Source organism: Lygodium microphyllum, chromosome 21, assembly GCF_053477565.2.
Source record: "Lygodium microphyllum isolate KBCC chromosome 21, Lygodium_microphyllum_v1.1.10, whole genome shotgun sequence".
In the NCBI taxonomy this organism is placed as follows: Eukaryota; Viridiplantae; Streptophyta; class Polypodiopsida; order Schizaeales; family Lygodiaceae; genus Lygodium; species Lygodium microphyllum.
The window spans coordinates 134,872,747-134,888,540 of NC_141155.1; the positions used below are offsets into that span (position 1 = coordinate 134,872,747).

At 40.0% G+C, this 15,794-nt stretch overlaps 1 protein-coding gene across 2 annotated transcripts in view; it reads left to right on the forward strand.

The window, feature by feature from the left end:
• The window catches only part of LOC148018601 (sulfhydryl oxidase 2-like), a 56,828-nt gene that overhangs the window by 29,824 nt on the left and 11,210 nt on the right, over window positions 1-15,794 (forward strand). For both annotated transcript variants that reach the window (XM_087662279.1, XM_087662278.1), the window contains exons 2-6: window positions 14,407-14,431; window positions 14,551-14,643; window positions 14,823-14,992; window positions 15,095-15,167; window positions 15,301-15,369. In XM_087662279.1, coding sequence (XP_087518405.1) covers window positions 14,407-14,431; window positions 14,551-14,643; window positions 14,823-14,992; window positions 15,095-15,167; window positions 15,301-15,369 — 430 coding nt within the window. The remainder of the gene's footprint in view (window positions 1-14,406; window positions 14,432-14,550; window positions 14,644-14,822; window positions 14,993-15,094; window positions 15,168-15,300; window positions 15,370-15,794) is intronic.

Sequence of the window (15,794 nt, forward strand, 5' to 3'; positions counted from 1 at the left end):
TGTTGCAAGAAATGTGATAGCTCTCAGATCACAAAGATGCATATTTTTAATGCTTAGCTTTGGTATTATTAAGTTGTGCATATGTGAGGTACAAATGTGAAATGCACGTCGGTCAAGTGACAGTGAGACCTTAATAACCCCTGGTGATCACTAGGTGACATTGGCAAAACTATTATAAGTTATGTTTGATAGGTACTAGGTGGTATTTGGTGTCAAAACTTGGCCTAGAACATTTAATTAGCCTTTAGTGTCAATGATGGCATTAGGGAATTGGCACCAATTAGTTAACTAATGCTAGTGTTGGGCTAATGAGTGCTGAAGATCACTTTGGTGATAAATTGGCCTAGCCAATGAAATTGTTGGCCAGCTAGATTATTTTTGAGCCATAGATAGATTTTAAATTAATTTTAAAAATTAATCTAATAAAGTTGGATAATGCTGAAAATTGTTTTGGAAGAGTACTACTTGGATAACGTGCCCATGCAAGTGGGAAAAACGTTTTTAACTCAGAGAGAGAGAGAGAGAGAGAGAGAGAGAGAGAGAGAGAGGGGCTGACCAAATGGGTGCAGCTTAGTTGGTTAAGTGGAATAGGGTGATGACCAGAAGGTCTTTTGTCCAACTCCTACATTTCACTAGTATAGATGTTACAAAAAAAGGAGAATTGAACTTGGGTAAGGGGTTAAATAAAACAAGTGTCTTACCACTAAGGTAGTGACTTGATTACAGAAAAAAAAAGAGAGAGCAAGAGGGTTTTCATTGCTGCTGCAACAGTTGGTAGGCTATTTCTATTGAGCAGGAGATCCTCTAGGAGTTGATGGCATATGTGAAAAAGACAACAACAATAGGTAATAGCAGTTTGAGGGTTGTTTTAGCCAAGCAATAACATATTCGGTGTGTTCCATTAGTGCAAACAACCTTCATGGTTGTCTAGATAGGATAATAGTTGATTTCTTCCATTTTCTCACAATGGAAATCTAAAGTTTTTATCTCCTCACATTCTCTCTCATCCTCTAGCCTATTCTCATCCTTTCTCAGTAATTTTCAGCAAAATCAGCCATTGGAGGTGGATATTTTGACTAATCTTTGTTGTAAACCCTAACTTATAACAAAAATTAGGGTTTTTAATAGCCACCTTGGGAAGTGTATTTAGAAATTGAAGGCCTAGAGACTTGAATTTCGGTCATTGAAATTGGTGCAATTTCAGGAGATTCAAGTGGCTATTCAGTCAACAAATATTTGGGGCTGAAATTGTTACCCGAGAAACATAATTGAAGGCGAGTCCTTGAGCAAATGAAGGGGCAAATTAGTTTGACGGCTTACTGATCATTTATGACAGCAAGAGTTGGAGAGTAAAAGAGATTTAGGGAATTTCATTGTACTCCATTGAGATTGCAATTCAAGATAAAGAAATAGTGCAGGGGGCATTAGTTTTGGGTCCAATAGGTTGTCCATTGTCCAAGAATAAGTGATAACATTTGCATTTTCAGTTTATGTGGAATTTATGCTTGTTGTAATTGTTGATTAACTAGGTCATTACCACCCTCTTCGAGAAGGAAGGCTGGTTGCTTGGCTTCATTGTTGGGATTTTCAAAAGTGGATACAGTGATGGAAGTGTGGAAAGCTGCTGAATACAAGAGACAAAGGAAAGAGAGAGAAACATTGCAAAAGAAAAGAATACTGCACAAGGAACTCATAAGCGAAAAAATACTTGTGAAATGAAATCCATATACCAAGATATGAGACAATATAGAACTAATGTGAGTCATTGGCTGCGCTCCTCTTTCTCCACTGGAAGGAGTCAGGTGATGAATGATGATAATAATGAATGTGGAGGAGAAGCCCATATAAATAGGCAAAAATAATGCCATAAATCATGTCAGGTTGGCCAGCAATAAATGATAAAATGACCATCATAAAATACCTAAATAATCAAGATAATATCTTGGTGTCCTAGCCCATTGAATCACATGTACAAACTCAGCCACATGAACTAATATATCTACTAACACTCTCTCTCAAATCATGGGTGATCTGATACAATACAATATACAATGATAATGTCCCATCATAGTACATACAACAAGGACTACTTGAGTAGAACCATGGATACTCAAGTAGTGGATGCGCAAGCCACCACCAAGATGCCTCGGAGAGAATCGAATGTCGATATTGATCGTACCAGCTCTTGAAAGTAAAAAAGAATCATAGTAACTCTCAATATCTGTCAATGATGTCTTGCAGTAGCATATAAGACTAGCTTGTCAAAAATGGCCTCGAAACATATGTGACCATGGATTTTCCACCTTTGGCCAAATTGCCAAAGTGTCCCCTCATGTGAGCTTAGACTAGGAGCCAATCCCGCTCTTTGTCAAATAACTAGCTCATCATGAACCTGGATGTCAATCCCAACTCCAGGATTTGAACTTGCTAGACTTCGTATGATGTATTAGGGAAACTCCTCTCTAGAATATGTGTACTTGTATAATGTGTATAAATGAGGTTCACCTACCCTAGCTCACCACCCTCTCACACTCCCTCTCTGGCATTGGAGAGTTGTGAAGGATGACCCATCACCTGTACTAGTAGCTTGGAAGGGAGGCCCTTGCAATTAGTGCAGGGGCCACATAGATGGGTCCTAAACCTGGACCTAGAGAAGAGGAAGACTTGCCGAGAAGGCAATCCCCCATTGTCACTGTCTGCGCTTGTTGGTGTTGTAAAGCTGCTAATGCTGGTTTGCTTTTGTTGAGAACCAATCTGGGTATAGGTTGAAATGTGTACGATCTGATAATAGGAGAGAGTATGTATCTAAATCCTTTGTGCAATTTTGTGATGAAAGAGGTATTAAGTGTTAGTTGATCGCCCCATACACTCACACTAGAATGATATGGTCGAGCACATGAATAGGGCGATTCAGGAGCGAGTTCGTAGTGTGTATAGCTAGATAGACTTACCACCTCACTTTTGGGTTGAGGTAGTTGGTACTGTGGTACATTTGATTAATCGTTCTCCATGTACTGCTCTTGACTATTAGGTTGTAGAGGTGGTATGGTTTGGAAAACCTTCATCATATGCTCATTTGTGTGTCTTTGGTTGTAAGGCTTTTTGCCATGTTCCACGAACAAGTGTAATAAGCTGAATCCTAAGTTTACGAGATGAGTTTTTCTTGGTGATGGGGATGTGGTGAGATGGGCTATCGCTTATGAGATCCATAGGCTCAGAAAATCATCTATAGCCATGATGCTGTTTTTCATGAGAAAAAAATGCATAAGCAGCTTGAATAGGTACTTGAGGTATACATAGCGATATTTTAGAAGCCTCTAGGAGCCTCTTGTCACTGTACAACTAGCTAGATAGCCTATAGCAGTTGATGTTCCTATAGCAGTTGATGTTCCAGTGGGCTAGGACCAAGATGTTAGACATGAGGTACAAGCCCCACAATCTATTTTGCATCGGTTTACTAGAGATATATATCAACCTGATCGGTTTGTGTTCTCTATGGATTATGTTATGGTGACAGATGGTGGTGAGTCTTTTATCTATAATGAGGCCATGTGCAAAGGTGATAGTCACTCTTGGGAGAGGGCCATGCATTCAAAGTATGTCTTAGTGCAGAAAAATCATACATGGAATTGTGTTCCTTTGACTAGTGGAAAACGTGCTTTGCCATGCAAGTGAGTGTATAAGTTGAAGAGTATCCTTGGATGGCCCAAGCCAGCATATGAGGCCAAATTAGATACTAAATTAAGCAGGAGCATGGTGTTGACTTTGATGAAGCCTTCTCTTTTGTCATTGAGATAACTACTCTACGCTTGGTTTTGGCTTTGGTTGCACAGCTCGATTTGGACCTCTATTAGATGGATGCGAAGATAGCTTTCTTGCATGGGGACTTACATGATGAGATTTATATGTAGCAATCTAAGGGCTTTGAGGAGAAAGGCAATGAATACCTAGTGTGTAAGTTGAGAAAGAGACTTTATGGCTTCAAGCAAACTCCTAAGAAATGGTACCACAAGTTTGATGCTTTCATGCATTCACAGGGATATACCCGTAGTGATATGGATCCGTGTTTATATAGGAAGAAAGCCCATGATGGTAGCCTTATGATTTTGGTGCTGTATGTGGATGATGTGTTGATTGCTGGGAGTGCTCATAATGAGTTGGATACCTTGAAAGGTCAGCTCAAGAAGAGCTTTGAGATAAATAACATGGGACAGATCTCACATATTTTTGGGATGTGCATCACGCACGATCGCTCTAAGGGGCTCCTTTACTTGTTGTAGAAGGAGTATATTTCAAAAGGTGTTAAGTGGTTTCATATGCAAGATGTTAAGCTTATTGGCTGTCCTTTATCTTCCCATGTGAAGGTTAGTCAGGCCAATTGTCTGTAGTTTGATGAGCAAAAGGCCGAGGTGGCCAAGATCCCTTGTTAAGCTTATTGGCTGTCCTTTATCTTCTCATGTGAAGGTTAGTTAGGCTGATTGATTATAGTTTGATGAGCAGAATGCCGAGGTGGCTAAGATCCCTTATGCATCTGCATTGGGTAGTTTGATGTATGCCATAATAGTCACTGGTCCTGACATAGCATTTGCAGTGGGAGTTATGGACCGCTATATGGCTATACTTGGTAGGGAGCGTTGGGATGTTGTGAATGGTATCTTGAGGTATCTTAAGGGCACTGTAGATATGTGTATATGTTATGGTGCCTAGGGTATAGGAGTCGTGGGGTACATTGACTGTGATTATGTGGGACATGAAAAGAGTAGAAAGTCCATCTCTGGCTGTATCTTCACATTTGTTGGAGGTGTTGTTTCTTGGATGTCTAGGGTGCAGAAATGCAGTGCCTCTATCTACTATAGAGGCAGAGTATGTTGCAACCAGTGAGGCTTGCAACGAGGCTCTCTAGTTAGGCCGACCTTGGGATTATTGATGTGGTCCTTGCACTTGCATTCAGTTTCTATGAGTGCTATTCAGTCGGCCAAGAATCCGGTCTTTCATGCGAAGATAGAGCATATTGAGGTGCGTTACAACTTTATCTGAGAGGTTGTCGAGGACAAGTCTATTGAGTTTGTCAAGATCTCAACTGACCAAAATCTTGTAGATTTGCTCACTAAAAGTCTCTCAGTGGAGTGTTTTGCCTTCCTTAGAAAGCTGATGGGTGTCAGATGAGATGAGGCTTTTTCTCATTCTATTGTACTTTATGGACAATTATTCATTGTCACTTTTTTCTTGTTCTCTCCTCACTAGGGGCACATTTACCTTTTAGTGGGAGGTTGCTGGGGATAAAGGTGTCTATGCCTAACCGCTTATGTATTTATTACATTGACAGTATCTGCATACTTGTATAGTGCAGGTAGCGGGCGTCCATCACTGTCATTTCATTCTTTATTCTTTTAGTGATATTTGAATAAGGGAAGGCTGGTCACACATTGTGATTGTTGGAGCTTCCACATATGGTGTCTCTCTCTCTTGCTCTCTTGTTCCATCTGCCATAGCTCTTGCTTCCGCTTGTGTGCTTCCACTTAGGCTCTATCTTGCATTGGGATGCCTTGCTGCGAGTAACTTCTTATCGTCTAGTTACTCTTTATGAGTAAGTGGAAAAGTATGTATGTGGGCTGCCTAAGGGAATCATGGATTTTTGTATTGAATCCACCTTGTTTATCATGTCTTAGCTTATAGAGACTACTGCTACAACTGATGCATTGTTGTATTAGAAAGATTTAGGTTTCCAAGAAACTGGGGAGAAGTTGAATTAGAACTTGTCAAAGGTTGAGAAAAGAGGCAGATTTGAAAATCAACTTTAAAAGAGGTCAAAATAGAAATAAAAGGAGTGAAAATTGGCTGCACAACGTAGGGAATTAAGGGCTGCAAATAAATACTTCATTTGTGAAGAATAGCGTCACATGGCTTAGAATTGTCTTAGTAGGAAGCAAGCTGGAAAATCAGAAAATCAAGGAGACCCCAAGGGTAAGAAGCCCAAAATATCAGTTGGATTAATATCGGATGTTGTTAGTGATCAACCCAATGATAATGCTATTGAGTTATGCAAAGCGTGGGGAAAAATTAGAGATCATGATGCTTTGATTTTCCTTGACAATGGAGCATGAGGCAATTTTATCTCTACAGACATGGCAGTCCGTCTTGGCATCAGAGAGGATGAGATAGAACCCATGGGAGAAGTGAGTATGGCATGCAGAGCCTGTCACACCACTCATTGGAAGGCTCCATGTCCACATTCTACGTGGATAACGAAGAGTTCTTTATTGCTTCACTTGAGGGTTGTGATGTCTTTCTTGGTATGCCTTGGTGCCAAAGTGTGTAGGCAGTATTGATTCACCCGCTAAAGTGATCACTTTTCAGTACAAGGGCAAGACCTATACTTTGGATGTAAAGTTAAAAGGGGAATCTATCCTTGTATCGGCTATTGCCATTCCCAAAGTAATGAAAGATCACAGGATACTTGGTTTTTACTAATAATAAGGTTGATAATGAAAATGCTGAGGACATGTTAAAGTTAGAGAAGAATTACATTTTATTTTTGAGAATGTATGTTGATTGCTTCTCTTAGTCACTTTTGAGGCAATTACTGCTTGAAAGGCTAGAAGATCATGATATAGATCTTATTCTTGGAAGTAGCTCGCATAATAAGTCACCCTATAGGGTAAGTGCAACCTAGTAGAAGGAGATAATGAGTCAGATGAATGAATTGTTGGAAAAAAGGGATAATTGATCCTAGTTTATCTTTTGTTTTTTAGTGCTTTGGGTGCAAAAAAAGAATGGTTCATTGTGTATGTGCATTGATTATTGTGCTTTGAATAAAATCACGATAAAGAATTGGTTTCCAATCCCTCAGATTGATGATGTTATGGATAGATTGTGGGGGAAAGCTATATTTAGTTGTACAGATTTGAAAAGTGGGTATCATGAAATTCACATTAGACTGGAGGATGTGTTTAAGACGGCTTTCAAAACATCTTTTGGATTGTATGAGTTTCTTGTCATACTTTTGGACTTAAGAATGCTCTAGCTACTTTTAATTGGATGATGGCTGTATCTTTAGGCCATACAAGAGATTTATGGGCACGTTTTTTGATGACACGATTGTCTACTCAAAGAATGAGGCAGAACATAGAAAGCATTTGGACATTGTCTTCAATGAGTTGTATAAGCTTATTCTAGTCATTAATGACAAGAAGAGGGAATTTTTCTTTCATGAGATCCACTTTTTGGGCTTATACTATCAGCTAATGATATTCGTATGGAAGGTTGAGGTAATACATTCACGGCTACCTTTGAGAAATGTATATGAGATTCATAGTTTTTTGGGCCTATGCTCCTATTATAGGAAGTATGTATGATATTTTATTGAAATTGCATATCCATTGCATGCTTTGCAAAAGAAAGGTGTACCTTTTAAGTGGACAACAATGGAAATTTCAGCGTTTGAAAAGTTAAAGGAAAAGATGACTTGAGATCGTGCGCTCATGTTGCTTGATCTAAGAAAGTCATTTGTCATTTAGTGTAATGTATGTGGAAACAGCGTAGGGGCTGTTTTAATACAAGATGATTGAGTTGTGGCATATGAGAGTCGTGTTCTCCATGGTGTAGAAAGGAATTTGTAGGTCTATGAGAAAGAATTGCTTGCTGTAATTCATGCACTTTCGACATGGAAACACTATCTTTGAGGGACTAATTTCGTAGTATAGACAGATCATTACGCATTGCGCTATTTCTTGACAAGTCTAAGTTGTTTGAGAAGCAAAAGAGATGGGCTAACTTCTTATCTATGTTTCACTTTCATATTATGCGCACAGATGGAAAAAAGAATGTGGTGGTTGATCGATTGTCATGTAAGTCTCAAATTTTGGTTGTTACTATAGTATATCTCATTGAGTTGGATACTGTGAAAGATCAATATGCTGCTAGTTTAGACTTTGCAAATGTATATGATTAGCTTTGCAATGGCTAGAGGCATGAGCACTATATACTCAGAGATGGGTTTCTGATGATGTATGGGCGATTGTGTGTCACAAAGCAATTGAGGTCTAAAGTGATCACTAAGAGTGTTAATACTGTCCCAAGGACATGAAATTTTATTGCTTTGCTTAGCGTTTGATTAAAAGTTACCAAAATGTGCAAAAATGACTTGTACATATGAGATGCACGTCCATTATTTCATAGTGCGGGAAGTAGGATCCCAAGATATCAATTGGTGCCAAAGGCAAAAGTTGTAATAAGGTATGCTTGAGTGGTACTAGATGGTATGGAGTATCAAAACTTGGTCTAGAACATTTAATTAGCCATTAGTGTCAGTGGTGACACTAGGGAATTGGTATTAATGATTAAGTAATGCCAATTTAGAGCTAATGACTACTCAAGATTACTTGGATGATAAATTGGCCTAGCCAATTTAATTGTTGGTTAGTTAGATTATTTTTTTGGGTATAGAAATTCATTTGGTGCGAAGGAGACGATTGCTGGCTAGGGCAAAGATTGCTTGGAATGTCATCATATAGCCTAGATCAAGGAGAGGGTTCGATATCATAGGGCTAGATAGCCAGAGCAAAGCCTTGATGGATAAGCTCATTGTTAGGGCCCAGGGATTTCCTTCCAAGTGAGGAGGCTTGGAAGAAACTTTTGATAGGGAGGCTAGAGGCTATGATACTTGCACTATGGAGAACCATGGCAACCCAACATTCATTGGATTTTTTTGGAGATTAAGGCTAGGGACTTAGGGAGGACTTTGAGGTTAGATTCACAATTGCTATTATCACAGCCTGGAGATTTGTACTACCAGGGCTTCACTAGATTTCCTTGACTTAAGTCGAAGAAAAGGAAGGCAGCCGCTCCTCTTTAATTACCTTTTGACATTAGACCTCGGCCATGCTCTTGGATAGAGAACATACTTATCATGGGGGACATTCTCTTTACAGGTGGTTTGGCGGGAGACTGGTTTGCATTCCACGAGCTTTTGAAAGAGGCTCAGAGACAGAGGCTAGAGGGGCTCAGGGCTCAGGGCTCAGGGGAGCTAGAGTTATGATTGAGGTTGTGACGGAGGAAGTTCCACCTGATTGGGGGATAGATACAAGCACCTCTCAGACTTGGATTTGTCTCTTCTCCAGAGGGGAGATGCTTCTAGCAATCTTTGCAAGTAGTAGAGAGACCACATTTATTTTCATGGTTGGGAATGATGGTAGTCTCCAGTAAGAGGACCTCGACCAGACAACATTCATCGGATGCTCTAGATAGAGGATTGGAGTAGTGGCTCACTTTGAGAGGAAGTGGCACATTGATCCAAACCCAACAGCTTGTTTGGTTGATGGATGAAAATATTGGGCTTACCAAAGGAGATTTCTATAGAGATTATAGTGGGATCGAGAAGAGTGGGTGTGGAGAGATCCGTTCACCGTGATAGACCTTGTGATGTGTCCTCTTTGTCAGATGTGGTGTAGCAATGGAAGCATAGACAAGTGCTGAAATAAATTGGTAAACACAAGATAGAAGAGAAAGAAAACAAAAGAACAAAAGAACATTGCAAAGTAAGAGAACTGAGAGATGTGCTCGGGAAACGGAATCCAAATGTCAAACATGAGAATGATGTGTACAATAGTGAGGCATTGGCTGCGCGGGTATCGGCACTGGCTCTTCTCTCCAACAGGAAGACCACTTGAAGAATGATGATGATTGAATGAGAGGAGGAGCCATTGAATAAATAGGCCCAAAATATTCCAAATATGGAAGCTGGTCAGCCAACAATAAATGCCTAGATAATCAGAAAAATGACCACTATAAAATGCCTGAATTACTGAGTAAGATCTAGCATATCGTAACTCACACACGAGCTGATTAGACTAGTAACACCCTCTCTCGGATCACGGGTGGATCCGATACAATACAATGATACAATGATAATCATATACGACAAAGTACCACTAGAGTAGAACCATGGATACCCATGTAGTGTGTAATCAAGCCACCACTAAGGTGCCTCGGAGAGAACCTGAGATCAAATGTTGATCGTACCAGTTCTTGAAAATAGAGAAGAGTCATAACAAATCTTCGTGTGTCAACAATGTCTCGGAGTAGCATATAAGACTATCCTGTTAAAACATGCCTCTGAACATATGTGACCATGGATTTTCCGCCTTTGGCCAAGACCCGCAAAGTGTCCCCTCATGCGAGCTCAAGACTAGGAGTCAAGCCCGCTCTTTGTCAAAGAAAACAACTCAGCAGGAACCTTGGATGTCAATCCCAGCTCTAGGATTTGAACTTGCTAGACTGCGGTTGACGCATTAGGAATGTTCCTCTCTGGAATCTGTGCACTTGTATACGTGTATAGATGAGGCTTGGCTGCTCCATCTCACCACCCTCTCAAACTCCCTCCTTGGCACCCCGAAGGGTTGTGAGGGCTGACCGCATCACTTGAACTAGAAAGTAGCGAAGGAAGGGGTAATCAAGCCCTATCCGCGGTCTTAAGAAGTGGATTCCTTCCACGCTGTGGATTTCGCTTGGGTCAGAGGATCGGAATCGGAGTCGGAGGAAAAGGACGACGCATCGAAGGAGTCTGCATCCCGCTTCTTCTTCTTCCGTGAGGCTACGAACTCCTTGCAGTCCTTCCGCAAGTGGCCCTTCTTACCATAGTGATAACAGTGGGTCTTCAACTTCTTCTTCTTGTCACTTGTCTTTGAAGTTATAAAGTTCTCATTGGAACCGCCATAATGAGATGAGAGCCTTGCCTCCCTTGTAAATGCAAAGATATCTAATGCTCAAGCAACATCGAGGACGTATGTGTAAAGCTAGATAGTGCTCTGGTATAGGGATTGCTCACTAGTCGAAATGGCTTTTTATATTGTAAGAGTGAAATTTATGAAGGGCAAACACAATAGGGAATGGATATCGATGCCGAAGACAAACAAGTTGAAATGTGAATATACAAAGTGGGTAACGCAACCCCTTCTTAAGCCATGGATTCCGATGCTGAAGGACAAAGGAGCTCAAGTTGATGCAAAAGATGTAAAAAAAGATGAAGAAGCGCTTTGATTGGAAGAGCTGTATTGGAGAAAGAAACTGCTATGGTAGCTTCAAGAAATGCTTGGAGCTTGCGGTAGGAGGGAAGCCTCCATGTTAGTTGAAGTATGGTTCAACCGTGGGAGAATATGGAGCCACCAAGGGAAGGCTGAAAAAAATTATCTAGCCTAATTAGGACCAGTTGATTCCTGCAATGTTAGACCTTAACAGAAGCAAGCCTAGCATGTAAATGTTAGCATTTTATATATCATGGATTTGTACATTTGTTCTACGGGCTTATGATAGTCAGCTTAGTGTGTAACTCACACATGGATTGACTAATCTGTCAACAAGTCATACCCTTAGTTGTGAAAGGTGCTGATTGAGGGGCTGTCCATAAACCACATTTCTTGGCGGTTGCCATTGGGTTGTGTGGGCAGCAAGGAGGGGAGGGATGGGAGAAGTTGTGGAGGTAGGACCCCTTCTCAGCTTTTTAGGGGTGTGAGATTGTCCCCCATGGGTGTGCGTGAGGTTTGATGAGAGTTTGGAGAAAATGTAGGAGTATTACATTGGGCCTTGGAATGGATGTTGGTGATGAGTGGAGTGTTTATTTTCTTTGGCAGCATCTTGCCGAGTTGTTAAGAAGTTTTGGTTTTTGTCCAATAAGAGTTACACTCTGTGATTGTTTCTTCAAAGAAGTGGAAATTAGAGTCCCTTTGAAAATAGTTGATATTCGAAATCATACAATATTGGCAAAGCGGGCAACAATATGATTTGGTTCATGAAATTGAAATACGATTGGGGGCAGCTTCTGAGAAATGAAAGCATGTGATCGTTGTGAGCCAAAAGTGGTGTACTAACAAGTAGACACCTATATTCAGCCATTTTACTTGACATTCATATCATCCCCTTTCTTAAATGGAGAACTTTCAAAGATCATGCTTGAGATTTGATATATTGGGTACAGTCTCTTGCTGCATAATTGTTGATGGGATGGCTCCGATGACCAAATTTGAGGGCAAAGTGCTGTAATTGAGGATGGAACTCAAGTAAGAGCCCTTGCTCAAATGCACGAGGGTTAGAACGGCATAGCATAGTGTTGGGCAGCCTTGGTAGCAGCTTGTCGGGTGAAGAGACGTGCCTATAAATAGGCAAAAGATGTGCCAATAATGATGATTAGTTGGCCAACTCTATATGCACCCAAAAATATGGGTTGGCTAGTAAAAAATGTGATGGGCATACAATGCTAGAGTGCATCTTAATTCACAAACTCTCACCCATGTGATGTACACTTTGCTAACACCCTCTCTTAAATCATGGGTGATTGGTACAATAAAATATATAATGATTAAGAATCATAGTATATACAACAATAACCATTTGATAGAACCATGGATACCCAAGTAGTGGGTGATTGAGCCACCACTGAGGTCTGTTGAAAAGACGTTGATGCCAATGTCAATTGTACCAATCCTTGTTGCACAAAGTAATTTGGGGCTTGATGTAACTGGTCATTGGAAACTTGCATGCAAGTGTTGTTGACCCAATTTGTGCCCCAATGCACATGATGTCAGGGGGGGAATCGAACTTGGTGGTTGCTAGCTATAGAGGATAGCTTATTATTCCAAATGTTATCGGAGAATTGTCTTGGTCAATTCTTAGTGGTGCAATAGGTATTTTGGAATTAATATTAAAAAAAATACCACAAGGGGCACCAACATTTTGGGGCCAACCGGGCATTGACATTCATTTGTTGTAAATATCTTTGCTCATGGCTCTTGTCGTAGTCTAGCTGTCAAGGGTAGCTTCCGCGCGCTACTTTGAATCTCCAAGTTGGTGTCTTCTTTCTTCAGTGGCAACTGAGAGCGGCTCGGCACCAAGACTCTGTAACTTTGTGAACACCTAAAAATGGTTGCACAATACATTATGTGCTTCCCTTCTCAATTAATTTGTTTGATTTTTGTGGCTCAAGTCAATTTTGCATCTTAACTTGAACTTTGTTCAATGTTATGTACCTATGAACCTTCAGCCTTATGAGCTAATAATGTGCAAAATTATACGTAAATATGAGTCAAGAACACAATTATTTTTCACCATAAGAATTTGCCCAGACTACAACGCAGAGTTGTTAACCATTTAGATGGCATAGTAACCATTTTGGGCCTTCACGACCTTTGCTAGGCAAGGTAAAAAGATTAGATTTATCAGAAATTATTATTCTGCTTGATGGATGAAAGGAAGAAGAGAAAGAAGAAGGGGAACAAGAGGAAGAAGCGGGGAAGCTTCTCCCAAGCTCTCACACTTAAGTTTTCTCTCTCACCCTTACTCTCAACCTCTCTCACACAAGCAACGGTAGGAGGAGAAGAGGATAGGAAGCTTGAGTCTCAAAAGTATGCACTCACAAAAATAGGCGATACATCATATATATAGGGTTTCCTTTTGGGTTGGCACCCTCAACTCTTTGGTCCCTCTCTTGTCCTTTTGCAATGCCCAGTCTTTAGCCTAGGCCTTCACAGCTTGTTTGCATGATATAAATATGTATGCACGGGATGCACCATTTAGCATGGGGGATTAAGCAATGCACACATTAAAATGTATGCATGGGATGCACTGTTTAGCATGTGGGATTAAGTAATGCACACATGATTTGTGGGACATTTAGTTTTTACTTGCGTCTTAAAACAATTTGCATGAGAGTGAGCGTAGCCTCAGATTTTACAGTAAACATTCTCCATGTGCTGCACATTTTACGAGGTTGATTATAAATTATAGTGTAAAAGTTACGGAAATAAAATTTCAAGAGATATATAATTTTAGGAGACTTTGGGGCCTTAAATATATTTTAAAGTTAGTTTGCTGATTTTCAAGCTCTGGCCTTGGTTTCTTTTGGAATTACTGGCTGTTGGCCTTCACTAGCTATTTTTGACACGCTGCTCCTATTTTTGGTAACTGCTATTTTTAGTGTCTGTTGTCTTTTTTTTCTCCGTTTGCTTCGCAGCTTTACTCTGCAGCTTCCATTTTAGCCTTGATGGCACTGTTTTCACATCTTTCACCATTTGGTGATTAGTCCTTTTAAATCTACCATTTGGTGATCAGCGTAGAAGAAGATGAGCCACATTTGGGACTTCCAATACACCTCTATTTGTAATCTGTTTTCTTGTCTTTTCCATCATCTACCAATGATAATGACTCTTCTTTAGTCAATATATTTTGAATGCTGCAACATTGAAAGATAGTATCCTCGCGAACAGAAAGTTAGAAATGATGACCATCAAGGTTTCTTCCACGTTTTAATAACCTAAAGATAGAGATACTTGTAGGTTTGTAAGTTACTTTACTTTATTTATCTTGAGGTATTGTAAGTTAGTTTTAACATCTTGATTGTTTTGTTTTGTGGAACAGGTGTCCAGCATGCAGAAATTACAAAGTAAACACTTCACTAATTTATGTGGATTTCTGGATTAGTGAATGCAATGATTTCTTTTAGAACTGCTTTCATACAGCCAGTTTATCTATTGGTTACTGTTCCTGGTGGCTTCTTTACAGCCACATTATGAGCGAGTAGCAAGGGTTTTCAATGGCCAAGATGCTGCACATCCTGGCATTATCTTCTTGGCAAAGGTTGATTGTGCTCTAAAGGTGATTTCCATTCCCCTTCTGCAACATTTACATTTGTCTCCTATCTTGTTGGCTAAAATTTTTGGAGGTGCTTTCTTTGATTTCAAGCTTCACTACTGGAGGTTCATTGTTGCCTCTTGTTATCTGAGCCTTGCTGTGTATGGTTCTCAACTTCTTGTGTTTACTTGTGGGCAGTGCAGTTAAATACTCCTCTTTGCGATCAGTTTGGGATTGGACATTATCCTACTCTATTGTGGGGTCCTGTTTCAAGTTTTACACAGGCTCAAGATGGCCATGCAAACTGGGAAGCTATTGAAAATGCTCGCAAGCCAGAATTATTACTACAATTTATCAACAACAAGATTGGCAAGTATGGTAGAATTTCGAGCTGAACATAGTTTTTGACTAGGATTGCTGTTTAACAATTTGGTGGATAATCAAAGTGGGGACCTTGAAAAATTGTCTTTTGCAGAGCATACTCTTTGGATGATGGACCTTCCCTTGAGACTCAACTAGTACATGGTGATGACCTTGACTATGGACAGGTGTGCCCCTTAAGCTGATGCCCTCTTCTACTGGTGTGATGCAATGAAGGGAAGCTCTAATGGAAGCTAGCATTTATTTCCATGGTTTTTCCTTTCAGCTCTTCACTTTTTAACTTGATTCTTGTTAGCGAAGGTTGCAATCTCCAACTATGACATTGAGGAAGCAACTGCAACAGCAATGGATATCATATTGACATCAAAGGTTGGTGTTCTTTAGGCACTGACAACAGTTCATGTATATATTCATTACAACAGTTTGCAGACTTCTTGCTGTTTTGTGTTGATCTGATATAAGAAATGTGTGGCAGATTTCGGACTAGGTAAAATTATTCCAGTTTTGGGTCTCAAATAAAGTGGATTTGACCAATCTGGACAATATTTGATCAGTGTTCATGAAAAGTAGTTTTTGTAACAGTTAAAGAATCTTCAACTTAAACTTTTTGACAGATTTTCTGCTTAAATCACATGTATTACCATTGTTTCAACTAAAATTGTTGTAAAACCTAAGGTTTCAAACATGCTCCTTGTCCTCCATCCAATCTTGAAGTTTTTCTAAAAAAAGTTGCAATTCATTTTACATAAAACGTTGGTATCTGGTGAATAGTGTTTTTGACTTGCCATGCATGT